The sequence below is a fragment of the Bison bison genome, unplaced genomic scaffold (assembly GCF_000754665.1).
Source record: "Bison bison bison isolate TAMUID 2011002044 unplaced genomic scaffold, Bison_UMD1.0 scf7180017864503, whole genome shotgun sequence".
Classification (NCBI taxonomy): Eukaryota; Metazoa; Chordata; class Mammalia; order Artiodactyla; family Bovidae; genus Bison; species Bison bison.
The window spans coordinates 7128457-7154811 of NW_011495061.1; the positions used below are offsets into that span (position 1 = coordinate 7128457).

Sequence of the window (26355 nt, forward strand, 5' to 3'; positions counted from 1 at the left end):
CTCCCCAGACAGCCATTTTGCTTTTTTGCATTTCTTTTCCATGGGGATGGTCTTGATCCCTGCCTCCTGTACAATGTCACAAACCTCCATCCATAGTTCATCAGGCACTCTATCTATCAGATCTAGTGCCTTAAATCTATTTCTCACTTCCATTGTATAATCATAAGGGATTTGATTTAGGTCATATCTGAATGGTCTAGTAGTTTTCCCTACTTTCTTCAATTTCAGTCTGAATTTGGCAATAAAGAGTTCATGATCTGAGCCTCAGTCAGCTCCCGGTCTTGTTTTTGCTGACTGTATAGAGCTTCTCCATCTTTGGCTGCAAAGAATATAATCAATCAGATTTCGGTGTTGACCATCTGGTGATGTCCACGTGTAGAGTCTTCTCTTGTGTTGTTGGAAGAAGGTGTTTGCTATGACTAGTGCATTCTCATGGCAAAACTCTATTAGCCTTTGCCCTGCTTCATTCTGTATTCCAAGGCCAAATTTGCCTGTTACTCCAGGTGCTTCTTGAGTTCCTACTTTTGCATTCCAGTCCCCTATAATGAAAAGGACATCTCTTTTGGGTGTTAGTTCTAAAAGGTCTTGTAAGTCTTCATAGAACTGTTCAACTTCAGCTTCTTCAGCGTTACTGGTTGGGGCATAGACTTGGATTACTGTGATATTGAATGGTTTGCCTTGGAAAAAGTTGGCTTAAAGCTCAACATTCAGAAAACTAAGATTATGGCATCTGGTCCCATCACTTCATGGGAAATAAATAAGGAAACAGTGGAAACAGTGTCAGACTTTATTTTTTGGGGCTCCAAAATCAATGCAGATGGTGATTGCAGCCATGAAATTAAAAGATGCTTACTCCTTGGAAAGAAAGTTACCATAGCATATTAAAAAGCAGAGACATTACTTTGCCAACAAAGGTCCATCTAGTCAAGGCTATGGTTTTTCCAGTAGTCATGTATGGATGTGAGAGTTGGACTGTGAAGAAAGCTGAGGGCCGAAGAATTAATGCTTTTGAAGTGTGGTGTTGGAGAAGACTCTTGAGAGTCCCTTGGACTGCAAGGAGATCCAACCACTCCATTCTAAAGGAGATCAGCCCTGGGATTTCTGTGGAAGAAATGATGCTGGAGCTGAAACTCCAGTACTTTGGCCACCTCATGCGAAGAGTTGACTCATTGGAAAAGACTCTGATGCTGGGAGGGATTGGGGGCAGGAAGAGAAGGGAACAACAAAGGATGAGATGGCTGGATGGCATCACTGACTCGATAGACGTGAGTTTGAGTGAACTCCAGGAGTTGGTGATGGACAGGGAGGCCTGGCGTGCTGTGATTCATGGGGTCACAAAGAGTCGGACACGACTGAGCGACTGAACTGAACTGATGGTAGTTCTATGTTTAGCTTTTTGATTTTCCACAGTGGCTGCCCCAATTTACATTCCTCCTAACAGTGTATGAGGGTTCCCTTTTCTCCACATCCTCGCTAACATTTTTTATTTGTGGTCTTTTCGATCATAGCCATTCTGACAGATGGGAGATGATATATCATTGTGGTTTTAATTTGCACTTCTCTTATTAATGATATTGAGCATCTTTTCATGTGCCTGTTGGCCATCTGAATGTCTTCTTTTGAAACATGTCTATTGAGGTCTTCTATCCACTTTTTAATTGATTTGTTTGTATTTTTGATGTTGAGTTGAATGAGGTATTTATATATTTTGGTTATTAGCCCCCTATTGGTTATATCATTAGCAGTATATTCTTCCATTCAGTAGTATCATATATTGTCTTAATGTTCTTTCAAAAGGTAAAGGGCTTTGAGTTTGGGACCAGTGCTCCTCAGTCTAGGGGGACTTCTGGGTCATGAGGAGCAGAGATGTATTAGGCTCAAGGAGGAATTGTTAGTTCCCCAGCAAAGTTTGCTCTCCCAAGACAAAGCCACAGTTTCCTTCAAAGCTGCTGCTCTTCTGGAGGGTCTTGCATCCCTCCAGTGGGACCCTTGGTCTTTGTCCCAGCCTGTGTCATTGTAGTGGGGCTGCTGCCCATCTCTCTTTGGACATGATGGAGTAGATCTCATGCTAATCACTGGGGCCTGGGAAGGCAGCTTTTTCTAGATTGGAAAATGAAGGCTCAAAGTGGAAGGCATTTTCCAAAGCCTATGCCCAGGATATGCATAGGTATTTTTCCCTAGGGTGTCAGTGGTGGAAGGGTCAAATAAGTGTGTTGGGTTAAACAAAGTCAAGCAGCTTTTAAAAAGTTATTATTTGTTTATTTTTGTCTCCGTTGGCTCTTCATTACTATGCATGGGCTTTTCTCCAGTTACGGTGAGCGGGGGCTACTCTCTAGTTGGGGTGTGCAGGCTTCTCACTGCAGTGGCTTCTCTTGTTGCGACTGACTGGCTCTAGGGTGCACAGGCTCAGTAATTGTGGTGTGAAGAGTTACTCACCCTGCGGTGTGTGCGATCTTCCTAGACCAAGAATCGAACCCATGTACTCTGCATTGGCAGGTGGATTCCCAACCACTGGACCATCAGAGTAGTCCCCTCAAGCAGCTTTCTTGACCAGAGGATTTTGAAATGTTTAGAATCTGCTAGTAGGAATCGTGTGTGTGAATTCCCATGAAGGACTATGTTATGCAGTACTGTGTAAGCCTTCTGGCATTTTATGTTCTACAGACTACACTTTGGAAAATGCTTGTTTAGACCAGAACTTTCCAGGGTCTGGTTAAAGATCTAGAATAAGACTCCCTGGATGTGCTAGGTCCAAGTCGGTTCTCAGATGCATAGGCTAGGATGCTCCATGGCAGCCCCATCCTAACCCCACTCCCGCCCCAAACACACTAGCCAAAGGAATCATTTGCCTCTCCTCCCTCTGGCAAAATGGTACTAAGGGCTCAGGTATTTTTTTCCCCCTCCATTTTAAGGTCATTTAATTATTTAATGAATACACATGACCGTCCCTCTACGTTGCTTGTAGCCTGCTGTTCGCGCTGTTTATGAAACAGCTGTGAGGACAGGTGGGTCCTAATCTCTGGGTAGCTAAAGCCCAGCAGCAGCCCGAGGATCGTGTGTCAACCCTGTAATCCCACTCTGTACGCACAGGAATTACTCTGCAGCTCAGGAAGGCACAACCTCACGATTGGACATGAGGAGGTGACTCAGGCCCAAGCCAGGGCTGGAGCCAGCCTCCCAGTAAACAAGTGGCCCCATCCTCTCTGGGCGCTTCTCCCCAGGGTTTCAACAGCACCACAGAAATAGCCCTGTTGCTCATGGTTATTTCCCAGACCCACGCCGCGGCTCTAAGTCCCTGGGAGGCCGCGTGTCTGTTGTGAGCTTCCCCACAGAGGACTGTTCTTCTCCTAAAGGGCGGGTGAGGAGTGGGACTTCGCGCCCTGGGAGGCTGTAGTGATCCACCTGGACTGCTCCGTGGGTTACCTGAGGCAGGGAGCCCGGCAGCTGCTGGCGGCTGCATCCAGCCGGCCCTCAGGAGGCTTCTCCAAGCTGGAGGCCCACGTGGGAGCTGACAGCGGCAGTAAGGAGGGGAGGCTGGGGCAGGTGGGAGGCACTTCTTTCCCGGGGGTGGGTGGGTGGGCCAGCAGGCCCGCTGCTCTGGCTGAGCTGGTCAGGTTGCCCTGTCATCTGTGATGTGCAGCTCCCTTCCGGGAAAGGAGCCGATCGAGGCAGCCTCTCATCCTCACCTGCTCCCGCCCTGCTCTCCCCTTGAGCTTCTGTCCTTTCCCTCAGGTGGGGGAGGGGCTCACATTGGCAACTGGCCCAGAGCCCCCTCCCCCCGCACCGCCAGTCTTGGGGTGCTCCCAGGAAGGCTGCTTCGGGGCGGGGGGCCCTCTGAGGGGACTAGGGCAGGCTCGTAAGATGAGCCGGGTCGCGAGGCAGAGCCTGAATTGGAGTTTAGAAACGGAAGCAGGGCAGGTGATGGTATCGCAGCTAGGGCTCAGCTTTCAGGAGGGGTCTGGACGTTCGAGGGAGGGGGTGGTTTATCAGCTGCGGTTGGTCAGGAAGGCTGAATGTACTTTTGCTTAGGGCAGCAGCAGCTTGAGTTTCCTGCTCTGAAGGGGGCTGTGAGTGGGGGCAGGACACTGCTTTCTGGACACAGCAGCCGTGATAGCTGGCATTACCTGGGCCCTTTTAGGACTCTTGGAAAATTTCCACTTCCATTTCATATTCACGGAAGAATTTCCAGCCCAGACGTATCCTGCTGTTGCTCAGGGCTGCTCACAGATATGCAAAGCAGAGACCTCCCACCCCAGCAGCAGACAGAAGAACCCAGCTAGCTAGCTGCACTCACACTGACTCAGCTCAGCCTCCCGGGCAGCACGCAGCCTTTGGTCCCAGTGCGTCACCTGGATGGCATCCTCAGGAGCAGCCATGGGGACCCCAGCACCAGGCTCAGGTCTGTGTCGTGGGTTCTGACTATGGGATACTGGCAGGAGTGAGAAACAGCTTCATTTGTGTAGCGAGGGGATTTTTAAGACGCACTGTGCCGCTTTTCTGGAGAGGCTGTGATACCATGAAAAAGTGCCTGTTTGTTGAAATTGGTGGCATATTACAGCTTTCTAACTTTGGGACACTTTGCCGTCAAGCTCATTGGAGGGTGTGGTATTCTATGTCACAACGACATAAGCCAATGCGAGTGAATTCACAGTTTAGCCTCCCAGGCGTGCTGGCTTCAGCTGACAAGTGGTTGAAAGTCAGGCTTGAACTGGCAGTTGGAGCTGAAGCTCTGCTGGGCTTTCTTCCACATGCCTGGCCTGGCCAGGGTCTCTGGGTCTGAGAAGAGAGGCAGGCTTTGGAGAAAGGGGTTGGCAGGTGGGACTTGTCTGCCAATGATGTGCAGAAGACAACAAATATCCAGAAGGCTCCTAAGCCCCACTGACTTAGCCCAGTGCCCTGGCTGGGTTACTTGGTCAATTCTAAGTCATGGAGTAGTCTTCACCAGGTATTTACGATGTTGGTAGTAGTGCTGCAGGGGATTCATATGGATACTGACACAAAGAGGTCTATGGGGAGATGGTACTCTGTGATTCTCAAGTCTTTGGTGCGCCCTGTGAATATCTGGGGTGAAGAGGCTATGGAATGCAGCATTTCCCTAATTATTGACCCCAGGACCTGTTTCATAGCAACAGGTATTGACTCCTAATGCGATCCAATATGGAAAAGACTGACTTAAGTTATCTGAGCTAAAGAAAAAGGAAGATCACTTGTAGAAGGATGCATCCTGTAAAGTATGTTTAGTTGACTTGAGTACACTAAAAATGCTTCGTGGAAAAATTGGCAGGATCTGGCATAAGAGCCCTCAGACACAAAAGACACCCCCAAGTGGCCCACTTCTGAGGGGATGTGGCTGGGTCATGCTTGTGTGTATTTAGGGGTATTAGGAGGTGGTGGTGAGCAGCCTCTGTGATGCTATCACAGCTAAAGGGCTAAAGCTAATGCAGAGATGGGTCTTAAAGGTGGAATTCCTTTTGGACTGGCCTCTTTCTGGTGTGGAATAGGTGGGAGAGGACCCTGATGACCAAAATACGGGATGTAGACATTTGATTAGTTTTCATATTTTTCTCTTTTTGGAACTCTTGAGTCTATTCATTTTCTTTTTCTTTTCTTTGTTTTTGTGTAAATGACATTACAGTAGCATCAACGATCAAAATCAGATATTGCCTTTCCCACTGGCAGTCCTGCCATCTGGTCATTTAAGTGTGTTTCTTGCAGCCCTGGTCCATAAGGGGTTGCATTTTTGTATCATTGTAATCAAAGCTTGGGAACAGTTTCATGTATTAGTTTTTTCATTTGCTGTTATCTCACAAGGTATTTTTTTATGTGATGGCGCTGTCCTCATGATTATAATTTTGGTTGCTTCATGTTCTTCATGTTCTTTTTCAAGTGCGTATGCTCTCATCTGAACCTTTTAAAGCTATTTCTATGAAGAGTGCAGGTAAACATCTTTGTGCATTTTCCTTCCTTCAGATTCTTTTCTTAGAAGCAGTTTCTCAAGTGCGCTTACTCTTTCAGATGCTTGAATGCTTTATTTCTGCTGCCCCTTGGCTGGAGCCCTTTAAAGATCTGGAAAGCTGCACTTGACAGAGGCCTTAGAATTGGGGGATGGGGAACAAAGTTGGTCCAGCTTTGTTCACCCCTAACAGCTCCTCCTGGGTCCAGCTCTTTGTCTTTCTCTCCATTTCTTTCTTCTGTCACCTTCTTCTCTGGCCTCCACTCTGATGGTTTCCAGTTTCCTCTTCTCTGCTATCAGGGTGTGGAAATCTCCACAGCCAGCCGTTCCTCTTCATCTTTGCAGGATGCTATCTTGGTCTCTGCTGCCACAGACCCGCACAGTTGCGTCCTGGGCTGCCTCTCTCCTCCCACTCAGGCCCCGAGGGGTGAGAGAGGCCCAGGAAAGGCCTGGCCTTGGGGGCGGAAGGAAGGAGGAAATTGGTTTCACGGTCTAAGGGCCCGCAGAGGTTTTGTAGAATACCTCTCTATATAGCCTGCCCTTTAAGCAGCCTGCTTTCCTCCTTCCTGTCTGTGTTATTAGATCCACAGGCCGCAGAGAAGACCAGAGCAGCAAGCCCTCCTGGAACCAGAAACCTCACTGGTACCTAGAATTATGGTGCTTAGAACTGAGACGGCCTTGGAGACCACTTAGTCTAGTCCCTTTATCTCACAGATGAGAACACCGGGAGGTGTAGAGAGTGACTGCCCCCAACTGCTCAGCGTCCCTCCTCCTCTGAAAGTGCTTCCTCTCCCTGCCAGAGAGCAGCCGGGCACTGTCTCAACCTTCATCCTCTGTCTGCCTGATGAAACCACGTCTCTCTTTAAACCCTCCTTAAAGAAACTGGATTGATGTTCCTGGTGAAGGTGGCGTGTGGAAGGGATACAGTATTGGTCTGCTCCATAAGTGGGATGCTGGGGACAGCGAGGGGACCTGCCCTGACCCCCAAATGGGCAGAGAGAAGCAGCACAATTTAGGGGTTCAGAGGTCAGATGCCAGAACCAGATTCGTGGGCTCAGAGTCCCTGAGCGGAGGCTCAGAGAGGAAACGGATGGGAGCCAGTGGCTGGGAGCAGTGCAGGTCATGGCCTGCTTATTAGAAGTGTGACCCTGGGCAAGTTAGCTGTCTGTGCCTTCATTCTGCCATCTGTAAAATGGGAACGATAGGATTAACTTAGTTATTACGCGTATAGGCCTTGACAGAGTGCACTTACTACATGCTATATAAGTGTTGAAAGGCAGGCAAAGAAAAGAATCAACCAGGCGATTTAGGCCGGCTACTGATAGTGAGAAGCCGGTGTGCAGAGGAGGTAAGGGCAAGCTTCTTTGAGGATGTGAGTCTTCAGCCGGGCTGTGAGAGGTAAAGAGTCTCCCTGTCCCCAGATTTTTATGTTATAGGCTGTCCTGTTAGAAGTTCCAGAGGCTTTGGGAGATGGCGCAACTGTGGTTTCCTTTCAGCAACAGTTCTCATTTTGTGTAGTGAGGAATGCTCTTACGCCGACCATTAGAGCCTTTGGGCTTTGGCCTTCCTCTCTATGCAGTGGGGAGCAGGCTTGGTCACGGTAGCACCCCGCACGGCTGCCTCATTGTCTACAGGAGGGGTTCTGAGCTCTCCCCTCCACAGGAGGTGGGAAGGGTGGGGCTTGCCCCTTCACGAGGATTCCCTGGGTTCGGGAAAACAGTAGAACCCTTGGTTGGACAGTTCATGCTTTCACTTCTGAGCGTTTGCTTTCTCAAGACGTAAGCGGGCCTATGCCTTTCACAGTCACTCACTTAGGGAGCTAGTTGTAAAAATTGGCCTGTTGGGTTTGATCCAGGGAATTCCTGAGTAGACAGCTGACCCCAAAGACTAGGGCACCTGGCCCTCTTTTCAATGCCTTCTCCTGCCCTGCACACCAGTGACTCAGGTGGTCTAGTAGTTCTTGGCTCACGTTGGTTCTCTTTTCCTGCCAGCCGAGATGCCGCGCCAATTCCCCAAGCTGAACATCTCCGAGGTGGATGAGCAAGTCCGGCTCCTGGCCGAGAAGGTGTTTGCTAAAGTGCTCCGAGAAGAGGACAGCAAAGATGCCCTGTCCCTCTTCACAGTCCCTGAGGACTGCCCCATTGGGCAGAAGGAGGCCAAGGAGAGGGAGCTGCAGAAGGAGCTGGCGGAGCAGAAGTCTTTGGAGACTGCAAAAAGGTTTGTCCCCCTGAGCTGGGTGGGGTTGTGCAGACACAGGTGGGCTGCAGATGCTTGTCTTGTGATGAGGCACCTTGTGTGAAATCAGCTGTCCTGGGAGCTGACTTTAGTTCTTAACCAAGACTAGTTAACTTACCACGTATTCACTGAAGGATGTTGTGGCTTTGGTTGAAAAGATCGAAAACCACTTTCTCTGCTGCTGTTTTAAAAACAAATCATGTGCCTAGATACTCACGATTTCCAAATAACATTTCCATCTTCTTTCTAGAAACTTGAGGTTTAGTTGGGAAACATCAATTTTACTTCTTTCATCACTTGACAAGTACTTTGTGTTGTTAATTAACTCAGCTCACTATTTGCCAGGTGTTGCGCTGGGCACTGGGGATATATTAATGAACTAGATATAGTCCCTGCCGTGTAGAGCTTACAGTTGGTCTAGACAATAATTGACTGGACAAATTAATTGAGAAATGACAAGTTGTGATAAGTGCTGTGTCAGTCAGAGTCTAACCAGAAAAGCAGAAACACCTTGAGTATTGGAAGTAGGATGTTTTCTCAGGAAATTGGTTACAGAGGTGATAGAGAACCAAGCAGGGGGGAGAGAGGCTGCCCAGAGAGTAGACACAGTAGGAAGCAGCTGTCCCCCCAGACTGGAGAGACAGTGGAGGGAAGTGGGGTTGCTGGAGCTTGGGGTGGAGGGGTTGGAACTGCAGTGGCCCTTCCAGTGGAAACTGGAGCCTAGGGGTGATGCAACAGCTGCGGAGATGGCCTCCAAAGGCAGAGATGCAGACAAGAGATACCTGGCTTTAATCTTTCTGCACCTTCTGGTTTCCCCCACTGGTTGCCATTGTCCAAGCCTAGCCAGAAGCCAGCTGACACATGGAGAGGGAGAGTCCTTTTTCAGATTGGGTAGTTAGGGAAGGTGACATTGTAGCTGATGCAAGGGTGTAAAGGAGCCAGCTACTGTAGAGCTGGGTGAGCGCCTTATAGGCGGAGGAGCCAGGACAAAGGCCCTTAGGTATCTTCAGGGAGGCCTGTGTACGGTAGAGGTGTGGTTAAGCGTGAAGTGCCATGATCTGCATCTGGAGGGTTAGACAGGGCCCAGACCAGACTGGCCTGTGCTCCCTGATAAGTAGTTTGGATCTTTAAGTGCATTGGGAAGCCTTCACCTTTCAGTTTATCTCACCTGCGTTGTGCTGTGTGCTTAGTCACTCAGTCGTGTCCAACTCTTTGTGACCCCCATGGACTGTAGCCTGCCAGGCTCCTCTCTCCATGGGATTCTCCAGGCAAGAATAGTGGAGTGGGTTGCCATTTCCTTCTTGAGGGGATCTTCCCAAACCAGGGATTGAACCTGCATCTCCCATGTCTCCTCCATTGCAGGTGGATTCTTTCCCCTCTGAGCCATCTGGGAAGCCCATCTCACCTGGGAGAGCAGAATTAAACAATAGAAAGCTTTGAGAAAGTGTCTGGTGGGGCTCTAGCTAGGTGCCTGCCTGGCTGGCACACCGCAGACCTGAATAGCTAAGGTAGTGGAACTTGAGCCCTCTCTGAGACCCAGGTCCTTCCTAAGGTACTGCCTCATTTTAAAAGGCAAGTCCTTTCCTTCCTTGGTAGTATAGAACTTCAGTACTTTGGTAACACTTTTTAGGAAAGTAGTGAAAAATCAAGTATTGGTATAAGGGCAAGAACAGAGCTTTATTGTGCAGAATGTAAGTGTTTTCCTTCCTCTGAGGGGCTGTAAGCCCGTGAAGTGACGGGGTCGTTGGTGTCGTTAGCCAGTGAGGTGGTCACAAGTTACCCTGGAGAGTGAAGCAGAGCCTGACTGTGGAGGCCCTCATCCATACTTTGCTGGCTGAACAGATGTTATGAAGTGAATGCTCTGCAGGACCTTCTGTCTTCTGAATTGAGCATTTTGGACCCTTAATAATGAGAAGAGAAGGAGTCCTGATATTTTTGTATTACTAGAAATGATAGGTTTCTGAGGTCAGTTTCCTACAGAGAGACACTGGACCTGACATCTGCAAAAGAGATTCTTCTGTTATCAATGCCCAGGCTAACAGCAAGCCTTCTTACTCTTGAGTCCAAATGATGCTCCATGGTTTCCAGAAATTCCTCTGCAACCTTCTCTCCAGAATTTTTGTTCTTTCCCTACTTGTTAGGTTGTGGTGGTCTTGGTTTGCATCTGTCTGCCCCCTTTGACTGGAAGCTCCCCGAGGACTGTGTCTGGCTCCCACTGTATCCCAAGGACCCAGCCCAGAACCTAACCTGTGTTGGCGAGCAGTGGTTATGTGGTAGGAGAAAGACATCCGGTTTCCCCACTGCCACCACAGACACCACCTCAGAGTGGCCATGGCTCCCTGGATTGCTGTGTTCTGCCACTCACTGGGATGCTCTGTGACTTTGGGCCATTAGGAAACTTCTCTGTGCCCCAGGTTTTCACCATCTGTAAAGTAAGACCAGTCAAGAGCTACTTTCATGGGATGTTGTGAGCAATGAGGGAATTAACATGTAAAAGGCTTAGGGCAGGGCCTGGATCACGGTAAGCCCCATGGAAAGTTTAACTGTCCAACTTCCTGCAGTAGAGATGGGCAGCAACCTTACTGTGGGCTAAGTTAATCTGTATATTAAACTCTGTTGCTCAGTTGTTCGGTAGTGTCCGAATCTTTGCGATCCTGTGGACTGTAGCACGCCAGGCTCCCCTGTCCTTCACTATCTCCTGAAGTTTGCTCAAATTCATGTCCATTGAGTCGGTGATGCCATCCAACCATCTCATCCTCTGTCGTCCCCTTCTCCTCTCCCTCAGTCTTTCGCAGAATCAGGGTCTTTTCCAGTGAGTCTGCTCTTCACATCAGGTGGCCAAAGTCTTGTACCTTCAGCTTTAGCATCAGTTCTTCCAATGAATATTCAGGGTTGGTTTCCTTTAGGATTGACTGGTTTGATCTCCTTGCTGTCCAAGGTACTCTCAAGAGTCTTCCAGCACCACAGTTCAAAAGCATCAATTCTTTGGTGCTCAGTCTTCTTTATGGTCCATCTCTCACATCTGTACTTGACTACTGGAAAAATCATAGCTTTGACTAGATGGACCTTTGAATGCAAAGACATGCCTCTGCCTTTTAATACACTGTGTAGGTTTGTTATAGCTTTTCTTCCAAGAAGCAAGCGTCTTAATCTTGTGGCTGCAGTCACTGTCTGCAGTGATTTTGGAGTCCAAGAAAATGAAACCTGCCCCTGCTCGCACTTTTCCCCCATCTATTTGCCATTAAGTGATGAGACTGAGTTATATGATCTTAGTTTTTTGAATGTTGAGTTTTAAGCCAGCTTTTTCACTCTCCTCTTTCACCTTCATCAAGAGGTTTTTTAGTTTCTCTTCACTTTCTGCCATTAGACTGGTATTATCTGCTTGTGTGAGGTTGTTGATACTTCTCCTGGCAATCTTGATTCCAGATTGTGATTCATTCCGCCTAGCATTTTGCACAATGTACACTGCATCTAAGTTAAATAAGCAGAGTGACAATATACAGCCTTGTCTTACTCCTTTCCCAATTTTGAACCTGCCCACTGTTCCATGTCCAGTTCTGACTGTTGCTTCTTGACCTGTGTATAGTTTCCTCAGAAGGCTGGTAAGGTGGTCTGGTATTCCCATCTTGAAGAATTTTCTGCAGTTTGTTCACAAACTTTAGCATAGTCAATGAAGGCTTTAGCATAGTCAATGAAGCAGAAGTAGATGTTTTTCTGGAATTCTCTTGCTTTTTTCTATAATCCAGTGGATGTTGGCAATTTGATCTCTGGTTCCTCTGCCTTTTCTAAATCCAGCTTGTACATCTGGAAGTTCTCCATTCACATACTGTTGAAGCCTTGCTTGGAGGATTTTGAGCATTGCCTTGCTAACATGTGAAATGAGTGCATTGGTAGGATAGTTTGAACATTCTTTGACATTGCCTTTCTTTGGGATTCTTTTTTCCAGTCCTGTGGCCATGGCTGAGTTTTCCAATTTTGCTGGCATATTGAGTATAGCACTTTAATAGCATCGTCCTTTAGGATTTTAAATAGCTCAGCTGAAATTCCATCACCTCCACTAGCTTTGTTTGTAGTATTGCTTCCTGAGGCCCACCTGACTTCACACTCCAGGACGTCTGGCTCTAGCTCTAGGTGAGTGACCTCACCATCCTCATTGCATGGGTCATTTAGATCTTTTTTGTACAGTTCTTCTGTGTATTCTTGCCACCTCTTCTTAATCTCTTCTGCTTTTGTTAGGTCCACATTAAGCTTATCAAGTGGATATTCTTATCTTGATTTTGCAGATCAGGACACATAGCCAGTAAGTGACCCAGGTCTTTTGAATGTAGACCCTCACACTTTAACCACGAGGCTGTCCCATCTCCAGTCAGGCCTGGGGTCCTTGGTTCAGTGTGGAGATACTGGGGACTGCTCTCCAGGATGTAATTGCTGGCCGCTGAATGGAATGGAGGGAAACCTGGACCACAGCTCCCTGCTGCCCACTGGCTCCTTTTCTGCCAAAGCACAATCTGGTCCCTGGACTACTTGTCAGACGTCCTGGTGTCCTCTGGAGCTGTGCACCCCCAGTTTTAGCTTTCAGCCTCGCTGCTCAGTAGAGGCACTGTTAGGCAAATATTTAGTGAACCGTCTGGAGGCGGAACCCTCTCTGCAGCTTCCTCTTTTTCTCTTGCTTGTCCCTGACACTCTGGAATGTAACTGGTAACATGGAGCCCTCTCGCAAGGAACCCCCAGGCCTGGAGCCAGAAGCAGGTTTCCAGATACCCAGAGTCTGTGGATTTGTGTTTCAAACTGTGACATTAGATGGGACTTCTAGTTTGGAAAAAGGTCTCCCTCGCCCTGGCTCCTCTGACAAGCCCGAATGTTTCTGGTACTTGGAGAAAGCTTTTTTGTACAACCATTCTCTTTTTCTCTCTTATTATTAAAAAAAAAAAAAATAAAAAAGACTATTTAAACTCTAATGTAAAGGCACTAGCTAGAACTTGGAAGTAAATAGCTTCTTAGAAAAAGAATGAGAAACTTGGATTGTGAGTAAGAAAGATGAGCCCCTAAAACACAGAGGCTGTTGTCAGGATTCCAGCAGTTCTAAGAGCTGAACTGAGCTCAGTCATAAACCTCCCAGGGCTGGGGGCCCTCTCCAGGGAGCTGGCACCTCAGGCTGCTCAAAGAGGCGCTCGGTTTGCAGGCCAGATCAGGAGGTCAGCAGTGACGTCTTGCTGCAGGGACCTCTCTGCCTCCTTAGGAAGATGACATTGACCAGGCCTCTATTGAGACTCAAGGAGTGTCAAGGTGAGCGGGAGGGGTAGGCTGTCTATGGAATCAAAGTTAGGAGGCAAAGACAAGAAGACTGGAAAACCCTGCTGGCACCCAGAAGCTCTCTGTTGTTCACTTTGAATCTCATCATCTCACCTAGCCAGAGCTCAGCCACCCTGCAAACATACATAGCTGGAATGTAGCCAGCATGGGTGACAACCCTGTAAGAATATCTGATGTGCAGCCAAAATGCACATCAGGGCTCCTTCGGCGCTCTACTTCTCGTTTTTAAGCAGCTTTATTGAGGTGTAATTCACATACCATATAATCCATTCTTTTGAAGTGTACGATTCAGTGGTCTTTTAGTATATTTGCAAAGTGCAACTGTCACCATGGTCAATTTTAGAACATTTTTTCAACCCCTCCCCTCTGAAAGAAATCCTGTACCTTTTAGCTGTCACCCCCCCAGTTCTCATCCCATCTTCTGTTCTTATTTCACACTGAGTTCTAATAAGCTTGGTTATTTTGTTTCTTATCCTGTGACAGATTTAAGGAAGCAAATTAAAAGTGGGAGAGGGACTTCTATAGGCAGAGTCAAGGGCATGTTGTGCGGTGATTATGAACTCAGACTTTGGAACCAGACCAGCTGGGTTCAAGTGATGGCCTGTGTCTTATGACTGAGTGGCCTCAGGCAAGGACCTTAAGTTCCTATTTCCTGATCTGCAAAAAAGGATGATGGACCTACCTTGTGAGAATTAAATGAGCGAATAAGGATGGCTGCTTAGCACACGTGCTTAGACATCATTAGTGTTCTTGTTTTTGTTATTATTTAACAGTTCACAGTGAGAGAGGAAACAGAATAATTATGAAAATCAGACGCAAGAATTCAAAGCACAGCAGTCTTTGGCCAAAGTGTCTCTAAGCTGGTGACTGAATAATGCGATGATGACGCTGAGTCACGGAGAGAAGTTTCAATTATGTTCAGCGTGCACTGATTCAGATACAGGAATTATGAATTTCATTTTTAAAAGCCACACTGAAGTTTTTTTTTTTTATTTAGAGTATAAAGTGGACAGCCATCTGATGGGAAGAGCCAACTCATTGGAAAATACCCTGGTGCTGGGAAAGATTGAGGGCAAGAGGAGAAGGGGACGACAGAGGATGAGATTGTTGGATGGACTTGAGTTTGAGTAAACTCTGGGAGATAGTGAAGGACAGGGAAGCCTGGCGTGCTGCAGTCCATGGGGTCACAGAGAGTCAGACACCACGTAGCGACTGAACAACAGCAAAAGGGGACTCTCCAGAGCAATTACTTCCCTGAGTAAACTAGATAAACATATTTGTTATGAATCGAACATAGCACAGCTAAATCATTTTGTTTTATGAAACTTCTTACATCAGGGGTAAGTCACGTCTAAGTTCAGGGCCATTGACAAAGGAGCTTCATTTGAAACAGGTTAATTTATCTGCTTTTAAAGTTAAGAAGAGAGTTTAAGACTTAACAGGTAAGGAAGATCATACTTCACTGTGCTCTCTGGGGAGGAAGAGTAGCTGAGAAGGACTGGGGAGAGGGAGAGCGAGGTCCATAGAGACCTACACATGGTCAGGAGCGGCGGGAGGACAGTGGTAGGTCTCGGGGGGAGGTGAAGGGAGAGATGGTTGAGGTTCTGCCTTCATCCCTGGCGGGCTTCAATGTGCAAGTCGGCTGCACCCATGCAGTCAGACACACTGAGTATGTGCTCTGTGCCCTCTGCACACCCACCTTTTGGTGCCCACCATACAGCATGTGTCACAGTCAGCTTGCCCGCCTTCTCCCTTTCAGACAGGCTGAGGTCTCTGGTTTCAGTCACAGAGTAGGTGGCAGCTCCTCAACTGCTCCCCTGCTTAGACCCAGGGCCCCACTTGCACGTGAATCAGTGGAAGCAGTAGGAGCAGACACGCCTGTGGAAGTGCGAATGCCTGCCCCACTTAATGCCATTCAGGTTCAGATTGTTAATGAAACCTTGTGCTGGTGTCTGACTCCTGCTTCGAGCCTTTAGCATAGTAATTCTCACCTGGAGTGGTCTGGGCTACCAAAACAACCCGAGTGTGTGTGTGTGTATGTGCATAGAGGGGCTTCAAACAAGTCTCCCAGTTGGGAATGTTCCCCTCTCCCTCTGGGAATGAGGCAGGGAGCCTTCTCTGACCCTCTTGCTCTATGGCTCCCAGCCTCAGTCTGGGTTAGAGCCTCCTCTGGGATCCCGAAATAGCAGGTCGTCTCATCACACTACCCACGTCCTGTGATGATAATCTATTGAACTGTCTGGACATCGAGGTCAGCCTCTGGAGTCAGAGGAGTATTTTGTCTACCCGTCTAGCCCCAGGACCTGGCACATCGTTGTTGAGTAAAGTGAAATCCACTGTGCCTCCTGACCCACTGTATGTTGTTCAGAGCCTTTGGTGAAAGCTTGCCCTGGCCAGACCTCACAGGGCAGTGGCTGCAGGCCCCCGAGAAGATGCTGACTCTTCTCTGGAAGAGCATGGAGGCTCTGGGGCACTTAACTGGAGTGCCTAGGAGCAGGGAAGGGCTGGGGAGTGGGCAGGGTGAGGGTGGGAACACAGAGAGTGACAGGGACAGGCAAGGGCCATAGAAGAGGTGGGGGCAGCAGACAGGTGCTGAGAGATGCCTGCTAACAGCCCAGATGACCAGGTCGTGTCCTTAGCTGAGGGTCTGGTGGGACAAGAAGGTCCCTGGGGCCCAGGAGGGAAGACAAAGCTGCTCCCTGGCCCATTGGGCCCGCAAGCTTGGGCTGGAGCTGGTGTCCTTATAGCCCCACTCCCTGCCAGTTCTTGGGCAGGAGTGCATTTCTGCCAGGCGTGTGGGTGGGGAAGGGAGCGGGTGGGCCAGCTGTGGCAGAGCAAGCCCGCTTACTCTGTGTCCCAAGGGCTCACACAAGGGGCAGCAGGTGCAACTGCGGATAGACAGATCTTGGCCCGTGACGAGGAAGTGCTTTCTAACAGTGGCAACAGATCGTGTTTTGTTCACCTTGTATTTGCCTGCTTGGCACAGGCATGGCTCAGAGTAGGTCCTTGGGAAATGGTTTTTGAATGAATGGTTGACTGCTGACGTCTTATTCAGAAATGTAGTGAGCTGTCCGTTCCTGGATGTATTCAGACAAAGGCTGCCTTAGAGGATTGGGGTGTGTAGCTTTAAAATCCTTTCCTGCCAGGATACTGCATGGTTCTATAGTTCAGAAAAAGCATTTGGTAACTTCATTGTTGTGACGCAGGTGGGGCTTCAGACAGCCTTGAGAGGGCTAGGACACACACACACTCTCAGTCACTCAGCTGCCGCTCTCCACCTTTGTGGCTGAGCCTCAGCTGCACAGAATGGGAATGAGATGTGGACCTGTGGTAGACAGAGTTTCTAGAACGTCCCCCCAGAGGTGTCCTTCCCTAATCTCCAGACCCTCTGAATGTGATGAGGCATCGCTCCTGTGATTATGCTGTGCTGTGTGGCTCAGTGGACCTGAAGGCAGGGAGGTGAGCGGGCCTGACCTGGTCACAGCAGCCCTTAGTGCAGGGAGTGTTCTCAGGGGGTCACGGAGGGGGAGGTCAGAGATTCCAAGTGCCAGAGCCAGGCACTGTGCCAGGCTTAGAAGATGGAGGGCGCCGTGTGCAAGAATCAGAGGGTGAGCCCTGTCCCATAGCCAGTGAGGAGCCAGGGCCTCAGTGTAGGGCCACATGCAGATGAATTCTCCAACCACCTGCATGAAAGCGGACTCTTGAAAGTGGACTCTTTCCCAGGGTCTCCAGTTCAGAGGCTAGTGTGGCCAACCTCCTGGTTTTGGCCTTTTGATACCCTGGGCATGCATAGAGCCCAGCCGTGCCCACCCAGATGTTTCACATATAGATCTGTGGGCCAGCGAGTGGGGGTTGCTTGCAGTCACCAGGCTCGTGTTTATCGTGCAGCCATAGAAGATAATGCAGGGCGCTCTGTTTAGTTTTTCCAGTTTTCTTAGAGACGAGCCTAATGGTTAGCTCTGGTTGTTTCAAGCACTTGCCTAGGGTGTCTAGACCCAATCTATTGTTAAACCTGTACCTTATCCCTACAAAGTCCAAATCCCCAGCCTGTGTTCACCTGTGATAATTTTGGAGCTCACCTGGTGACCAAGACTAGAGTCATCGTGGATGTCTTCAAGAAGGAGAATTGAGGGGGGTTTGGGACCAGCTGGTGGCTTATTCATGGGGGTAGAGGGATATGGTCATTTCTCGGATAAGCCTGGTGGCCTCTTGCCTTCAGCAGCCTTCTAACTTTCTGATCGTGGTTGGTGTTTTTTTTTTGTTAATTTTCTTACCTGTTTGTCATCTTAGATATTGCCTTGCTTCTCCTTAGCAGGATTGGTCCTCAGGCAATATTGGCTGAGGCTTCTGGGGGTGAAGTCGGCAGAGGGATTAAAACAGTGGCCTGGTAGACAAGAGCGACATGGAGGCCAGAGTCTCACAGGGTCTGGCTGAACCTGTCAGAACATGAGAGGGAGCCCAAAGTAATGGCTCCTCTAGGTGTGAACATCTGAAAGATGCTAAAGTGGGAACCTCATCACTTCCGGTGAGTCTGCCTCTAAGGAATGATTGACAGGCATGAGTTGGCATCTTCCTTGGAATGGGATGTTTGACTCAGCTCCATGTGATGGATAGATGGCGGGCTCAGAAAAGCCTGACTGGATGTTCCTGGAGTTCATCCTGGGTTTCCTGAAAAACCCAGTGTATCTGTTATGCAGGGTCAGGGCCAGGGCAAAAACAGACTTCTGAAAAAGGACCACCTCCACTTTCCAAGTGTAAACAGCCTTGTCCCTGAGGAGGTGATAACACATATGGGCAGATAAGAACCAGAGAGCTGTGGCAAGCAGCGGATGTATAGACAGAGTAGGGAACTGTGGTTCCTGAAAAATGGGCTGTGGGTCTGTGAGAAGAGGTCTGGCCAAGGGCCAGGAGGAAGACAGCTGCTTCCGGGTCAGTCATAAGGTCTGTTTACCGATTTCTCCACAGCCTGTACTTGTCACTGGTTCCTGGAGAAGGGGGCAGGTGCTAGGGGCTCTGGAGGGTCACGGTTGTCACTGAGTCCTTCGCTGGTGGCTGTAGGCTCCGGTTGTGCTGGGATAGTACCCAGGACACTGCTGGGCCCCGTGGCATAGGAGGGCAAGCAGTCGGCTGGTTGTTGGCATTGGACATCATTGGGCAGCAGTGCTGGGTTCCCTCGGAGACAGAAAGAGACATGGGAGAGGGGAGTGCTGATGGTGTCATCTCCCTGCTGCTGAGCCTCCTGCCCAGGGATCCTAGAACTTACGGTGGTGTCATTTGAAACATTACTGATTAGTTAATGAGGAAGGTGAGTATTCACAAAACAGCCTTGCAAATAAGCATGAGCTCATGACAGTTTAAACCAACCTGTGCCTACTTCCCTAAGAGTTTGTGAAATCATCTTTTGGTGTCAAGGTGACAGGTCCAGAGGACCTGAAATTGATGCTTATCAGTTACTTTCCCATTACAGAGCTACAGATCTGTGCCTGAGCCAGCAGCAGGTGGAGGGTACTGCCAGGCTGGAGGAAGGAGCAGCAGGGGAGTTGGGGTGCCAGGGAGGTGGGACGCCGAGCGCTAGCTGCCTGGCTAGGACTTCATAGAAGTCATTTCACATTGTGAACCCCTGACTCTTCCTTTTTGAAGACAGGAGGTGGACTGGCTGATTGTCACAGTCTCCTCTGGCTCCAGTGCCCCAAATTATCAACTTTGTGAAATGCGCTGTAATTGAGACTCTTCACAGGCTGGGACTCAGAGTTTGGCTTATCTGAAGACAGCATGCTGGCCAGTTTGACATCGTCCTCACCTCTTCTGCCCTTGGTGTTAGACCCCTGCTGCGTGGCCTGCTGTCTGTCTTCTGAGACATTTGCCTACTTACTTGCTCCATGTGCTGTGCAAACACAGCCCAAGCAGTTCTTAGTGGCTGCATAGAGGGGTGTCTGGGATATTGCATGTGGAGAGACGTGTGTGAGAGAAAGGCATGAATAATTAGAAACTTCTGAACGGTAGGGCCAGCACCGCTGATTAATCAGAGCCAAATTCTCCTGCCATGTCCGTAACAGAGAGTCTTCATCACTCTCCCCGATTAGCTGCTGTTGTCTCTCACTTTTGCATGTCCTTGACTTTTAGAAAGAAAAGTTTTAAGATGATTCGATCCCAGTCCCTGTCTCTGCAAATGCCGACACAGCAAGATTGGAAGGGTCCCCCGACAGCCAGTCCGGCCATATCTCCTGCAACCCCCGTGCTCCCCGGAGCCACTCCCCTGCCTGCGCCCGCACCCTATGCCGTGCCCGAGTTCCAGCGGGTCACCATCAGTGGAGACTACTGTGCTGGGGTAAGGCATCTCCGTGGGCTCTCTGGAGGCTGTGTGAGTGTTGCATAGCACGCCTTTTGCAAAAGCTGGGGTCCCTGGGGTCACGCCGAGACCCCAAAGCCTGGCTTGGTCTGTGAGTGTCTGGGAGATGGCGGGCAGATGTCTGGAGAGAAGGAGGGTTCTAGGCAAGGTGGTGGGTATGGGTGTGTGTCTAGGGTACTGCTGTCCTTGTGGGGAGGGCCTGGGGCTGCAGGCTGGCACATCGAGTGGCCTGTAGTTTCCATGTGGTCTCTGAGCCCAGAACCCCGCTCTCTGTTCCTGTAGCCCATTGGAGATGGTTCCAGTTTGGGCCCTTCAGAGTTCTCAGATGTTGAATGGATTCAAGTCCTGGTGTTGATTGGTTTGCATGCCATCAGGTATTGCTGATTCAGCTCTTCCTCTGTGCCTGGACTCATGTTCTTAAATATAGGCCAGACCCTCGAACCGGGAAGAGACCCTCGAACTTGACAAGAATGTGATCAAGCTTGGTTTGCCCCAAGTCAGTTAACTCAGCCACTGAAAATGTGCTAATTTCACCTGGCTGGATGCTGAATTTTTATTGCTTCTTGAAGAGAAACATCACTTAGCTCCAGGTTTGGTTCTGCCTTCCTGGCCCTCAGCCTATACTCATGCCTCAGTTGGCTTGTTATCCTCTCTTCTTTTTAACAGTACTCTTAGGATATACAGTGTATCTGAGAAGTGTGACTTATTACTCGTATTACAGAGTGACTTATTACTCTTATACATTTTCTTCTATTTTAACAAAATCAATAGAAGATCTTTGCATATGGCTTATAACTTAAAAGGCCCCAGAATTATAGCAGTCCTCTAGCTACCCGATTCGCCTCCCCTGAGGCAGTTATTGGTTTTGGTTTCTTATTTATTCTCACACAGTAAACTGTGTACCTACCGTGCTCATGGTTTCTATGTTCATGTAGTTGATTTATTTCTTTTTACACAAATGGTGGTTACCATACATTATACTAAGCCTAGGTTTTCCCTTAACAGTATATCTTGAAGATAACGCTATATCATTCTATCAAGAACTTCCTTGTTTTTTTTTTTTTTTTAAAACAGGTGCAAAATATTCCACTGTGTGGATGAACCATACTTTAAGTTCCTTTCTATGGATGGGGATTTTGGTTGGATTGCAAATAGCACAGGCCTTATTTGGAGATATAGCTTCGTGACCAGGAATCCATGGTGCCCACCCAACTTCCTGCATGTGGCAGAGTGGCCAAAAGGGAGAGTAGAGGGGGCTGAGGGCCAGCTGAAGGGAGGACATTGGCTGGTGTGTTAACCGGCTCTTTTCCATCAGTCTCCTTGTTGGCACATTGTAGGGCATGGAGCCTCTGAACCGGGCGACTGGTCCCCTGAGAGCCACCAGTTCGTAAGTGGCAGGCTGACCTTGCAGGTCGCCTTGGGCCCCATGGGTCTGCTGCCAGCCTGAGGTGTGCAGTGGTAACAAGCTGGCTGGTCTGGTGGGATGCTGAACTCGTCTCTGATACCTCCAGGCCTGGCCCGAGCCCGTGCTGTGCTGAGTCAGTCAGTGCTGCAGATGACGTGTTTGGCTTTGTCGTGGGCAGGAACGTATTTGTCTCTGGTGTTGTCTGCTCACCTGAGCTCTCAGAAGCCATCAGAAGGTGTAAAATGGAGTTAATACCCCCTTATGGGGACATATGTAGTCAGGAAAGGAGAAGCTACTTCCTTAATAAAAAGCAAGGGGGAAACAAAAGTGAAAGTAGAAACACATGCATGGAAAGATATATACCTTCCTCTGAGGGTAGAGTTTTAGCTGCATCTGAGATGATCTATTAAGACATCCGAAACAGTGATAAAAATGTTAAAATTGTCCGCTCCGGAAGGTAGATGCACAGGTGTCTGTCATCTTCAGTGCTTGTCTGTATGTTCACAACATTTCAAAACTAAAAGTGATTTTTTTTTTTTCACTGAAGCAGAGTGGGCCCCAGCCTTCCTCCTTCTGTGCTCCATCTTGCCACCTCCCTTTTCCGCATCTCTTATCCCCTCTTATGAATGAGTGACTGTTTGGCTGTTTTCTCCCCCAGCACGTTCAGGTTTCTGCCACACGCATCCTTCCCAACAGACAGAGATGAACACGTGCACTGGGAGGTGGGCATTTATCTCATTTGTCTCTGAGTACGAGGCAGCTCTGGGAAAGCAGAGCATCCTGGGGCTTCAGGAATCAATCCGTTCAGGGTCTGAAGTGTGACTTTCTGACTTTCTGTGATTTATCCTCTCTGGGTCTCTGTTTCCCCAGTGGTGAGATGAGTGGCAATGAGGACCAAAGTGAAACTTATGGAAAGGAACCATCCCATAAGCGTGTGTTGCTTGGGTGGATTGGGGTGACTGCCAGATGAATCAGAAGGCTGGGGTAGCAGACTGAGCACTCGGAAGGACCCATGTATTTTCTTAACTGATCATGATGATGCTCACTCCATCAGGGACACGGTCCAGGCTGGGCCTCTTCATGTGCCGGGTGCCGCAGCATCTGGCTTGTGGTTGATGTGCTGAGTGCTGGCCTGGGGTGTGCACATTGGAGTACCTGCCTCCCTCCCAACGGCCCCAAATCTCCTCCTGTGTTAGGGGGTTCCGTGATTTGCCAGGAGGACTCCTAGGACTCAGCGCATAGCTGCACTCATGACTAGGATTTACTGCAGTAAAAGGATACTGAGCAAAATCAGCAAAGGGAAGAGGTACACAGGGCAGAATCTGGAGGAGGCCAGAGGCAAGCAGCCCCTCCCAGTAGAGTCACCAGAATGCACTTAATCCCTCAGCGTTCACGTGTGACAGCACGTGTGAAGTGTCATCTTCCGCGGAAGCTCATTAGAGACTTAGTGGCTGAGATTGTTACCGGGGCTGGCTGCACGTCTGCAGGGCACACCCCTCAGTCGGAGGCTTGCAACAGGAAATCAGGCATGCAGCATACACCACGGTGTGTGCACAAACTGTCAGGCAGAGGGAGCCACTGTGCCCTCCATGGTGGGGATGCTCCTCAGACCCAAGTTCCCCGCTGTCTGTCCTGGGCCTACCTTGCGGCAGCTCTCACTAGGTCAGCGGCCTCAGGCCTGCTCTCTGAACTTTTTCCTGCAGATCACCGTGGAGGACTATGAGCAGGCTGCCAAGAGCCTGGCCAAGGCCCTGATGATCCGGGAGAAGTATGCCCGCCTCGCCTATCACCGCTTCCCGCGCACCACGGCCCAGTACCTGGGTCATCGGCGGCTGGACACCACGCCCCTGGAAGAGGGCCTCCCAGGTATGGTGCTGTGGTGGCAGCTGGGCTTCCAGCGGGGCACGGCCCGAGAGTTGGTCAGGATGTCTTACTGGTTGGATGTGTTTCCCTCAGATGGCTTCTCCTACACTGATTTCTTTGCTAGTTTCCCCAAGGGTTGATTCCGTGTGCACCAGGTGCCTTGCTTTGAGCTGAGCTGTACAAGTTGTGGGGAGTGGAGGGGCTGAAAGGCAGTCTCTGATCTTGGGAGATGGGCAGTCTCCGCCTGGATATTTAAACACAGTCAGACAGTAAATACCAAGTTAGTGGTGAGGTGCATGGATTGGGGGTAGGTAGAGAGGGTGTGTTCTCAGGGCAGGGAAGTTGGCTCTGGAGTCCAGCATACTCACATTCCGATCTAAGCTCCACTTTCTAAATACCTAAAGACCACTTTCTTGGGAAAGGAAGTTATTTCTCCAAACCTCAGTTTTTCAATCTGTAAAATGGGAATACTAATAATATCTCTCCTTTGGGCCTGTTGTGAGGATGAAACGAGAGAAAGCATGTGAAGTAGTTGGTGCATTTCTGGATCTAGTGCATGCTCAGTTGCGTCTGACTCTCTGTGACCCTATGGACTGTAGCCTGCCAGGCTCCTCTGTACATGGGATTCTCCAGGCAAGAATACTGGAGTGGGTTGCATGCTCTCCTCCAGGGGATCTTCCTGATTCAGAGATCAAATCTGCATCTCTTATGTCTTCTGCATTGGCAGCCAAGTTCTTCATCACTAGAGCCACTTGGGAAGCCCCTGGATCTAGTGAGTGATTGGTACAGTAGTTATGTTGATGCTGTGGAGTTCAGGGAGCAGGGGATCGGAGAAGGCAGGATGCTTTCTGGTGGAATCTGTTTGGCCTGTGAAGGATCCAGGGGCAGTAGGGGCTGTAAGTTAAGCAATGTGAATGAAGACAACAGGAGGCCTCGATCGTGAAAGCTGGTGATGGGGAATCAGATGAGGGCCTGGTGGTCTGTGCCAGCACCCAGGACCCTGGGTGGAGTTGGTGCCAAGATGTCTCCTCTCCGGCTTCTTTGAAGCTCTGAACCTGGACTTTGGGCATCTGTTACCACCTGGGGCTCTGAGTCTCAGCCCTCCCGGGCCCAGTTCCCTGTCTGTCTGAGGGTTGATCCCACTTGCTCCACTGTTGGCAGGCAGAAATGACTGTCAAAGGTGTACTTTATACAGAACAGAGTCCTGGGGGCCTGGGTGTGAGTGTGGTAAAGTGCAGGCTATGGTTGACCCAGGCTTTTGGACTGCCAGCATCTCATGGGCACTGCCCCGCATTTGGGACTCATGCCTGATGGGGGTGTGTGTGGCATCTCTTTCCCTCTCTGTGCTGCCTTAGCCCCTGGGATGGCTCACGTCTGCTCCAGGGACAGTCTGTTCCGAGCTCTGATGGGAGACACTCAGCCAGCCGCTTCGCCTTCCTTCCTTCCTTCCTTCCATTGATGATTCCAGGATTTCCTCCTGCCTGTGCTGGCAGTGGACAGCCCAGACCCTATGCAGGGTTGGCTGATGTGCAGAGTTGAAGCCCCTAGTTCTACTGCTACTTAGCATAACCTGTTCCTTGGCCAGAACAGAGCTTGTCGAGAGCCAGGAAAACCCACTACAAGAGTGATGAGAATAACGCCTTATGATATATTTACACAGCATCTTCCTCTACCTGCCACTGCAACCCTCACAGCAGCGCATTAAGGCAGGGCGTCATCCTCAGCTGAGCAGACAGGGTCGGGAGGTAAAGTCCCATTTTGCTCGAAGTCATAGCTGGGAAATAGCCAAGAGGTGTTTTCTGGCTCCTATGGACTGACAGCCCATGGTGTGGGGACAGACAGCTCTGTCTCTGGGGGCACAGGCTCCCTATTCTGTGCTTATGGGGAGGGCTGGCTTCTCCATCTTGCCCCTTGGCCGCCCTGGGCTCAGGAAGATGTGGAAGGACAGGAACAATTATATTCCCGCTGGGCAGTCCCAGATCCGGTCTGTTCTCTTATTAGGAGAAGATGCAGCTGCCCGTCTTAATAAGCTTCATGTCCCTGAACTACCCAGAAGATGGAAGCTCATTTCAATTAAGTTAAAAAGAAAAAAAATGAAGTGCCAGCTACTGGCCAGGGATGGTTCTAGGAAATGGGGACACAGCAGTGAACAAGATGAACATTTACCACCCAAGATAAAGACAAGAAGTCATCTTCAGTTCAGTTCAGTTGCTCAGTCGTGTCTGACTCTTTGCAACCCCATGAATCGCAGCACGCCAGGCCTCCCTGTCTATCACCAACTCCCAGAGATCACTCAAACTCACGTCCATCGAGTCGGTGATGCCATCCAGCCATCTCATCCTCTGGCGTCCCCTTTTCCTTTTGCCCCCAATCCCTCCCAGCATCAGAGTCTTTTCCAATGAGTCAACTTTTGCGTGAGGTGGCCAAAGTACTGGAGTTTGAGCTTCAGCATCATTCCTTCCAAAGAACACCCAGGGCTGATCTCTTTTAGAATGGACTGGTTGGATCTCCTTGCAGTCCAAGGGACTATCAAGAGTTTTATCCAACACCACAGTTCAAAAGCATCGATTCTTCGGTGCTCAGCTTTCTTCACAGTCCAACTCTCACACCCATACATGACCACTGGAAAAACCATAGCCTTGACTAGACGAACCTTTGTTGGCAAAGTGATGTCTCTGCTTTTCAATATGCTATCTAGGTTGGTCATAACTTTTCTTCCAAGGAGTAAGCATCTTTTCATTTCATGGCTGCACTAACCATCTGCAGTGATTTTGGAGCCCAAAAAATAAAGTCTGACACTGTTTCCCCATCTATTTGCCATGAAATGATGGGACCAGATGCCATGATCTTCGTTTTCTGAATGTTGAGCTTTAAGCCAACTTTTTCATTCTCCACTTTCACTTTCATCAAGAGGCTTTTTAGTTCCTCTTCACTTTCTGCCATAAGGGTGGTGTCATCTGCATATCTGAGGTTATTGATATTTCTCCCGGCAATCTTGATTCCAGCTTGTGCTTCTTCCAGCCCAGCGTTTCTCATGATGTACTCTGCATAGAAGTTAAATAAGCAGGGTGACAGTATATAGCCTTGACGTAGTCCTTTTCCTATTTGGAACCAGTCTGTTGTTCCATGTCCAGTTCTAACTGTTGCTTCCTGACCTGCATACAGATTTCTCAAGAGGCAGGTCAGGTAGTCTGGTATTCCCATCTCTTTCAGAATTTTCCACAGTTTATTGTGATC

At 49.2% G+C, this 26355-nt stretch overlaps 1 protein-coding gene across 6 annotated transcripts in view; it reads left to right on the top strand.

Moving 5' to 3' along the window:
* Positions 1-26355, top strand: part of AMPD3 (adenosine monophosphate deaminase 3) — a 54230-nt gene that overhangs the window by 4723 nt on the left and 23152 nt on the right. Inside the window, exons 1-4 of one of the 6 annotated variants that reach the window (XM_010829333.1) lie at positions 3100-3520; positions 7945-8170; positions 19625-19829; positions 22959-23121. In XM_010829333.1, coding sequence (XP_010827635.1) covers positions 7950-8170; positions 19625-19829; positions 22959-23121 — 589 coding nt within the window. In that variant the 5' untranslated portion in view covers positions 3100-3520; positions 7945-7949. Of the gene's footprint in view, positions 1-3099; positions 3521-4104; positions 4400-7944; positions 8171-18527; positions 18807-19624; positions 19830-22718; positions 22801-22958; positions 23122-26355 lie in introns of those variants that run through there. The other 5 variants (XM_010829335.1, XM_010829332.1, XM_010829334.1 and 2 more) reach the window with 5 other exon arrangements.